This window comes from Epinephelus fuscoguttatus, linkage group LG24 (assembly GCF_011397635.1).
Source record: "Epinephelus fuscoguttatus linkage group LG24, E.fuscoguttatus.final_Chr_v1".
Classification (NCBI taxonomy): Eukaryota; Metazoa; Chordata; class Actinopteri; order Perciformes; family Serranidae; genus Epinephelus; species Epinephelus fuscoguttatus.
In genome coordinates, this window is record NC_064775.1 from 11,482,872 (window position 1) to 11,491,951 (window position 9,080).

A 9,080-nucleotide genomic window follows, 5' to 3' on the forward strand; every position below is an offset into this window, starting at 1 on the left:
TTGGCTATAGGCTCCAGTATTCCTGTGTGGGCCCGACCCCACGTCTAAAAAATGTGACCTTTTTTCATAAAGTGTGTGTACGTGTGTGTCTGTAGAAGGGACTTCAAATAAGAAATGTCCTTTTAGTGAATTTTTCTGGAGCACACTGCTGTTAAGTGAGTACATACACATTCTCACTGAAGGACAAATAAATGTGGAAACCTTTGACTGTGGAACTTGCAGAGTTGGAGCTCCCTCTAGGGGTGGGAGCAGTGGACACATGCTGTACCAGACGCCATCCTGGGGAGTTCACAGGATGTCTTTTGATAATTAACCTCTCACCTCAGCCACTTTCTTTATATACGCACATGAATATTCATTTTAAATGTTGTGTTTTTTAAATAAATGTAGAAATAATAAACAGCCCATAGCTCACTACAAATCAGCTGCAAAAACAAAAATCAATATTCAGATGTAGTGTTACTTTTTTGACTTGGATGACACCAATTAGCATTTCAAACAATAGAGATCTCATCAAAAACCACACGTCAAAGCAATGGAAAGCATGTGACTTTTTATTTCAAATGCATTCAAATCAAAAAGGGTCAATCACATTTAACTGTCACCAGAGATCAAGTATGCTTGCAATACAATACAGTTTAATAGTAATGAGTAATGAGTGTTTCTACAACACTATGAACTACAGCATAGAGATGCAGAATTTGTATCTGAAAGCTGTTGTCAGTAATGTGATGTAGCTTATATATGGATGTGTGTGGGTGGAGGGATAACGAATTTGCAGGCTTTGTAAGAGCACAGGAGGAGAGCTTACTGGTAATTTTGAGTAGGTGGGAGGGAGGCTTACACGTGGGCGAGAAAGTAACCAGGTTTTATTTTACAGACGTGACAAAACAGGCGATGCAGAGTCTCGTATAGGTGAGTGGGATGGGTGTTGTTTGTAGTCCTGCAATTGTGTTTATTCATCTGTGTGTGAGTGCATTTTTGGAGGTTTTTGTGCGTTGCTAGAAGTGTGTGGGGGATGTTTTTCTCTTCACACTACTCTCCTGGTGAAGTTCTGTCCGAGACTCCAAGGCTCTTCAGTCTGGTTGTCACTCTTCTTCCCATCTGGTTAAACTCAGACCTGTAGGTTGCCTCCATCTGAAGCTCCCTCTGGTGCCTGTGACACAAACACGTGATGAGAAAATGCAGCATTTCAATCGGGAAAATATCTTTTTTTTTTTTTTTAAAAAAAAAAAAGGATCAAATGTGTTTGGATAAGTTTCGATACCACTCAATACTGATTCTGACTACTGACACGCAGGCCTAATAAAAACTGAGTTAACTGAGTTCATATACACGTCACCCTCAGCAACACAGTCTTGATTAAAGGTCAAAGGCAATGACAAAAACAAGTTTGACTCAGCAGCATCATGCAGAGCGTTCCTGCTCCCAGGAAGCTTTTGTTGGAAGGAACTCCAGGTACACAGTTCACACATTCACTGACTTCATGTTTATCTTTGAGGAGCTAAAAGTACAACGTGTTCTGATGTGTGTGTCTGTGAGTGGATGTGCTTGAACATTCATATTATTTATTGCATAGGAAGTGCTTGCTTCGTGTAAATAAGCAATTATTGTGGGCCTTAAAACTCTAAATATCCTCTCTCACATCTCTTACCTGACCGTCATTCCTCTGGTGAGGTTGCTATTGGAGACCAGAGCTCTCTCAGACAAGAACTCTGCTCTGATAATCTCTGGTGTTAGCTGGACTCCTGAGCTTTCACACCTGAACACAGACACACATAATCTGAGCATGAAAGCAGAAAGAGCCTCCAACAAAAAGATCAATAGCTATCAATGCTGCATGTGCTTACGGTTTGTCCATTAGTGGTGGCAGATCATCGGGAGGGCCGCTGAGAGGAGGAGGTGCTGTGAGTGGAAGTGTATCTGTGCTGTAGTCCACAGACCTACAGAGCACACACACAGTGCGTTTTCCCCTGAAGAGCCAGACCACACATTACTGAATCCAGATAATGGTCACATATCTACTCCATCTTACTTAGATGAAAGGACTGCTCAGGGTTGTTTGAAATCGCAGTTTGAACGGGAATGATAAAAGATCTCTCCAGTGAAAGTTGATACCACTTACGGGCAAGATAAAATTAAAACGCTGACAAGCCACAGGTTTGCTTTTGGAGGCAGCCGTGGGCTCTGAAAAGACACTTCATAGTGGCGGGCATGGGAGCACAGTTTGCAATTTGAGGCATTCTGGGTCATTTTGAGACATTATTAAACATGTCTGTCATATTTCATGTCACCTCTTTTACTCTTTAATCCAAACAGGTCATGTATCTGCAAGCTAACGAGTACTGGGAGTTATCCAGCTCAGTTAGCTACTCAGCTGACACCTTGAAGTTACTGGTTGTATATATCAAACCTGCAATAATAAATGTTCTTTGCCACTTTGGCGCAGTGGAAAAGGAAACAAGTTGTGACACTTTGACATCACTTTAAGGTTGACATGGCGAACTTGTTTGCTAACAGTTTCTTGTTTTCACATCCAGCAGTTACAGAGCAACTTTAGCCTTCATTTTGAGTCATGTTAATGATTAACTGAGTAATTATGGTAATTGTAAGTGTGTTCTCATCACCTCTTAATACGTGTATTTTCAATTTGCACTTAAATAAACTAGTTTTTGTGCATGAGAAAGGTGGGAAAGTTGGAGTAAAAGGTAAATGCCACTTTGTGCAATGGAAACTGATTCAGCGAATAAAAGATGACACACAGTCATGACTTAATATCACCGCATTGGACACTACAAGCTCTCTCTATCGTCACTGTATAGCTTTTAACAGTCTTATGTATGCATACAGGGTTACCAGAGCTCTTCCAAGTGCACAGAGCTGTCATATTAGTTGTTCAACACTCTATTTTTATTGGCCGGTGTGCTCGATGTTATTATACATGCATTGTTTATTTATTTTTTTTTTTTTTTAAGGTTTGACTGGTGCTCTTTTAATTAAATCATCTTGTTGCGCCACGCTTGGAAGCTGATTTGTCAATGGCCATACCTTGTGATTACAGCTTCTGGGTTCATCATGTGGTGCCATTTGGCCCCAAAAAAACTTGTTCCCATAGATATACTTTGGGAAAGTGTGCCTTTCCTCATATATGCAGAAGCAGAGTGGAGGACAATTCTAAGATAAAGCATCAATTCACATTTTCTTTTGGAGATTTTATGCTACATTTGGATGAAAACTCAACTTGTGAGTCCAAAATTCACACGGTGTTAGCTCTTTTTGGTCTCTACCAACTCCTCAGGGAAAAATCTGTCCACCAGGTGGTCACTAACTGTGTGTGTCTGCTCTTTGCAGAGTGTGAACAAAAACAGTAAAGGTGCAGGCCAGACAGCTGAACAATGAGCTGACATTTGCTATAAAGTTCTGTAAAATATTCAGGGCACAAATGCTATAAACCATACAGTGTTTTGTTACCAATACCTTAATACTAAACTACAAAATAAGTATTTTGATTATACCCATGTATTATAAGTTTCAGTTGCAGTAAAGTTTGTTTGTAGTTGTCTACAACAGAATCCTTTTTAATCATTCTCACACACTGTATAAGGGAAACACACTTCTCTCCCTCTCCTGTTGTCAAGTTGCTGTCAAGTTCATTCTCATCTTCTCTTACAGCCACCTGACATAAATCATATTGTTTGTATTTTTAGGATAACCAGAGAGACTGTGAATGTAACCACTGAGACAGAGATAGAAAATTAATAAGACTGAGCGGGGAGGCTGGGGAAAGTCATCTCTTGCATGATAAAAGAAGAATATATCTACAGTTATCCTGCAGATCAGTGCTGACAGGCATAAAGAGAATACTTTGCCTTGCCAGGCATCGCATTATGTAACACAGGGAAGGTGAGGAGAAATGGGAAGTAGACAGAAAGGTGAGGAGGGAGAGCTGTAGCGGAGTCAGATCTAAGCCCACGCATTCACAAGTACATCATGTGAAACAGTGGCTGCCCAAATTACTCGGGCATCTCGTCAAATAGGGAATTGAAATTGTTTCAGATCTCACAGGGAACATTGCTTCATCAGCTCTCCAACTTTAATACCCATCCTGCCAGACAAATAACAATGTACATGACATTAATTTCTTGAAAGGGTCAGTGTTTTGCATACCTGAGTGGTATTCACTGTGACAGGGCGCATTGAGAAGCATACAGCCTCACCACATGGGACAAGCCAATGCTGTGTTCACTAATACACTACATCCAAATATCATCATTTATTCACTGTCCATTTAGGCTAAAGACTGAATAAATCATTATTTCACAGTGTAAGTGAAGACAGTGTGCTGGGCACTTTGCCTCCATATGACCTAGATACTGCGCGCACACACACACACACACACACACACACACACACAAAGTTTTTTACTTGAGGTATACAGTAGTACAGGGCAGAATGAGAAGACCCTACACTAGATTTTAAATTCATATTTTCCAGCAAACTGAAACTAGAATGGATCACTGCAGTGATAGCAACACACATCGATTCATAACTACTGAAATGTGGACATCAAGTGTCAAAATCAAATGTATGTTCTGATGAAATCGGAGGCTCGATAACAAGAGGGAGAAACTCATCTCCACACTCAAGATTGATTTTATAAATATAGAACTTTACAGACTATTTTACAAAAACTGAACTGATGCACAGCTTTGTCAAATCCTAATAAAATATAAATAAAAGCAGGTTATTTATCAAAAACTAATGAAATCAGAGCCAATACTTGTGATCCAACAACATAACTGCTGCGAGTGCCAACAACTGCAAGAAGTCAACTTTCTGTCATACCGCATGTGAGATGATAAATTGAATTCCAAGCTACAAAATACTCAAAGCTTTGTCTTGGAATTAGACAGGATAAATATTTACTCCATGAAGATAAATATCTACCCAAGTGACCAGTTGTTGAACCAGTAATATGAACACCTGTGTGTTACAGACCTTATGTAAGCGGCATGTAAAGGATCTCAGTATCTCAAAATTGATGTTGTGTGCATATTACACAAGCGATCATTGACAGGAGGTCACACACTACAAGACTTGACACAAGGAGGGCTCTCCAACAACTCCAACTCGGTTTAGTCTACAAAACACAAACTAGAAGTGATTCGGGAAAGGGCGCAAAGACAGGAGAACTTTTTTCCAAACATGGGTGTCAGCGAGAAGCCAGCGATGCAAGTTGTTTGGGCGCTGATGTGCAGAGACAAACCGAGGAAGAAAAAGAATATGGAGGAGAGAATAGTAGCAAGGATCGCCTGCTGGCTACCTTCATTGGCGGTCAAAACTGATTTCACACGACAGGACTTGGTCTCACAAACAGGTCCAGATATTTAAGCCACTAGATATCTCTCAGGTGTCTGCACTGCATCGCTGCATCGTATGATCACGTCTTTGAAAGTTCACAAAGAGCAATCATCGCTTATGAGAGTGAGGTTTTTGTCTACGACTGCTACACTGCTGCTACACAATACTTCGATATAAATCAGTGAGATGCACCCTCCCCACTACACACTGTTATAATGTGTGAAAATACTACTGACAATCTTAGAAACTGGGGAAGCTATAATGAAGTGACCGTGACCGCGCGGACATGAGTTCAAATTCCTCCACAAGCTGAGGAGATACAGAAAGAGGAAGTAAAAAAACAGCCAATCTCCCTTCTGTAAACAAGCAATGTAAACACGTACTTCTTCATTTAGTCGGAGCTTCTCTGGTTTTATATGGGAACCTCTGGGTGAGTATCCACTGTCTTTTAACTTCTGGGTGGCTGCTGTCAGTATCAAGACTCTCATTATCTTGTTAAGTGAGTAAGAGCGGATGATGTTGAGTTCTGACCTACCTGCGCAGCGCACAGTCACTGGGGAGAGCCGGCTGGTTGGACAGACACTTCCAGGTAATCGAATCAAATTCCTTCCATGTCATGACCCCGGGGATCACTTCCTGTTGGAGGTAAAGAAAAAAGACGCCACATTTGCATCAGTCCAGTTTAAACAGGAGCTAGTGTCAGATCAACTCATGACATTTCAGCAGCAACACAAAGTGATCATGTTTGTACTGATGCTTGGTTCAAGTGCAAAGTCTCAGAAAAAAAGTTACCTTACGATCCAGAAACTTCTTCTGAGTGTGTGGAGTGTGTGTCCCTCCGCTCTCAGGGATTGCGTACCTGCAAACACAAAGCACTTTCTGTCTGAGTACCTGGCTTTGGTCAGTGAAAAGTCCAGTCTCTAGCCGGGTATCATCAATATAGAGTTACAGTGTATTGTCAAAAACACGTATTCACTGATGTGTTACCTGGGCAGAGGGCAGAGGTGGAACTCCAGGTCACTCTCCAGGTATTTAGGGGTGGGTTTGTAGCTCTGCAGGCCTGGAGCTGGGTTCTTAAACACACAATGAGATAAACAGGGCATTTAAACATCATACTGGCACGCATTATGTACATAAACACATCTGACGCTCTATTAAATAAATATGATGAATGACAGCCTTACAAAGATTCTGAGTGGGTTTGCTGGAAAAGGTGTGAGCAGAGCTTCAGGGGCGCTGAACGAGAGACAGGCAGCCTCCACGTCCTCTTCTTTGTTGTCATGCTGCTGTTCCTCCCGTGCTTTGGGCTCCGCTTTTGTGAGAGGCTGCACCGGCTCGTCCTAAGGAGTGACAACAACACATTAAGGCAAATTTTAAATTGAAGTCTTCCGCTAAAATTGGCTAAACCTGTATGTTTTTGTTTGTTTAATCCAGATGCTGTATAGTTACCGGAGCTCCAGTGCGAAGTGGTCTGGCCAGTGTGGTGGGGATATAGGAGTTATACGCTTCCCAGGCTGACACAGGATGGTAGCCCATAAGCTTATAGTGCTGGGGAACCTAGAGTGACAAAGCAACACCAGTTTTTATTTTGGTTTTAACAGCAACAGAACATAGAAACAGCTGCATTACTAAAATTTTGTTCCACAGAACAGTTTATTAAAAGCTTGACCACAGTTTTTAGTGTATCGTTTGTTCAGTCACAGAGGTCCTTCTCAGTCTGGTTAATCAATGATGTCCTCCTTGGCTGAGCTGTGATGTTAGCTCGCTCTATGGTGCTAGCTGAACTAGCAGTAGAAGCGTGCTTCCTTCCTCAGTTTGATACAGTTGACAGATGTAGTTTTGTTAGCTTCATATTGTTCTATTATAATCAAGAGAAGGCAGACATCTCTATGGCAAAGAGCTCCAACACTTGGGAACTCACACTTAACAATTAAGACTGGTTAATAGCACTTCTGATTTTGGAGGGAACTGTCCCTTTAGGTAAATGTAAAGTATTATGTACTACAAGTATCAAAAGCAAAAGGTCTGTAATAACTATAATAATCCTCTCTGTCTTGGAGTGGAGTGGAAGTATAAGGTGGAATGAAATGGATACACATACAAGTACAGTACTTGAGTAAATTTACTTAAGTACTCTCCAGCACTGCTGCAAGGTGCATCTCTGTTGATTTATAAGTGTGATGTTCAGATGTCCAGGTGCTGCAGTAAATACCTACTTGAAGCTTGAAGAAAGGAATATGTGTTGTCACAGTCACATCAATAGGATCCACAGGCACTGTGACCAAATTACTGCGAGCCTGGAAATATCAAGGAGACAAATGGCATTATTTGTTCAATTGAACACCGAGGCCTTTTCTCTGCGGGGCATCAGGAAAATGAGAGATTTAATCAAAGTGCGGGAAACTGAGCTTCCTCTTTGATTCCATGCCCAGATCAAAGACATCTTTCAGGGGAAATAATGAATGAAAATTGTTTCATGTGCAGCACAATTGGCAGCGCTCACTTCTCAGTGGTTTCTCATCTTCCGTATGTCAGAATCCATTTAGTGGTTTAGGATTTCATTTCAACAGGCTTTAACAAGACAAACGATCTGCAAAGAAGTGGTTAAGCTGTTGTGTTGACGGGCTGCTGATTACATTTTTGATTCTGATGTGTAATTTCAAACATTTAAAAACTTGTAATCTGCAAGATTTTTTTTTTAACAATTGTTAGTGATGTAATGTACTCACCAGTGGGTCATCTTCATCAGAGAAGACAGGAAAAGCAAATGGAAAGACTCTGTCTGGTGAGATCTTCAGATCAAAACTCGTGTCCTCTTCGACTGAAAAAGGTGAGACGATTCATGATGAAATAAGTTTATTTCCAAAGATCATTATTTGTTCAGGTCAGTGAGAAATGTCGCAGCATTCGATGTATGACTTAATGCATGCAGCATAATAAATAGCCCCGTCCCACGGGCATGCATGCATGTTCTAAGACGCTCATAATAACCAGAGGGGATTTCAATTTTACCTCTAGGAATAAATTCAATTAAAGCATGCTTCACTGACATGGCATGGCATAATGAGATTATTTCTGAATGAGGAGATTATAGGATAATCAAAACCTTTCTTTGCCAAGGGCAAGTTCTTCATACTGTCTTCAAACTGTTTCTTCATACAGGTCAGTCTCCGGTTCATGCGACATCGGATCACCATCTGGACAGGAGAGAGGAGTACGGGGTGTTACGAGTCAATCATGCTCACCTCTCAATCTAAGAAGGAGGAATGTGGACAAAGTTATACAAAAAGAATGAAAGAAATAAGATGTTTTTGTAACTTCTTTGACTTGCCAATAAGCAAAGAGAAGCACACTCCTCCTGTATCTTTAAAAGGCCATATCAGAATCCTACTTTTCCTGGGACGCACTCAGTGTACCCAGGAAAAATCAACTGTAAAGATATTATACATTCAGTGTGAGAATTTACACATGGCTGAGCTAAAGGGACAGGGGCACAGGGATGCTCGCCCGCTCCTGAGGGAAACATGGTGATGTATTCATGCATCGAAGCATATGCATGCACACGTACCTCGGTGACTATACAGTGCTTGGATGTGTGTACCTTGCGTGCTGCCTGCTGGAACAGTTTGAGGGCTCTTTGTTTCAGCTCCCACTGAAAACTGGAGTAGAACTGGAAGGATGGGGCTCCCTCGTGGGCCTGGGAGAGGTTCGAGAGACGT

At 41.3% G+C, this 9,080-nt stretch overlaps 1 protein-coding gene across 5 annotated transcripts in view; it reads right to left on the reverse strand.

Annotated features, from left to right (window-relative positions):
- Positions 1-564: 564 nt before the first annotated feature.
- Positions 565-9,080, reverse strand: part of cfap221 (cilia and flagella associated protein 221) — a 22,709-nt gene continuing 14,193 nt past the window's right edge. For 4 of the 5 annotated variants that reach the window (XM_049569769.1, XM_049569766.1, XM_049569768.1 and 1 more), the window contains exons 14-25: positions 8,963-9,058; positions 8,468-8,558; positions 8,091-8,182; positions 7,578-7,658; positions 6,811-6,918; positions 6,546-6,701; positions 6,349-6,434; positions 6,154-6,220; positions 5,897-5,997; positions 1,851-1,973; positions 1,655-1,762; positions 565-1,156 (exon numbers count right to left, since the gene is read on the reverse strand). In XM_049569769.1, the coding sequence (XP_049425726.1) occupies positions 1,036-1,156; positions 1,655-1,762; positions 1,851-1,973; positions 5,897-5,997; positions 6,154-6,220; positions 6,349-6,434; positions 6,546-6,701; positions 6,811-6,918; positions 7,578-7,658; positions 8,091-8,182; positions 8,468-8,558; positions 8,963-9,058 (1,230 nt within the window). In that variant the 3' untranslated portion in view covers positions 565-1,035. The remainder of the gene's footprint in view (positions 1,157-1,654; positions 1,763-1,850; positions 1,974-5,896; positions 5,998-6,153; positions 6,221-6,348; positions 6,435-6,545; positions 6,702-6,810; positions 6,919-7,577; positions 7,659-8,090; positions 8,183-8,467; positions 8,559-8,962; positions 9,059-9,080) is intronic. The other variant, XM_049569771.1, reaches the window with a different exon arrangement.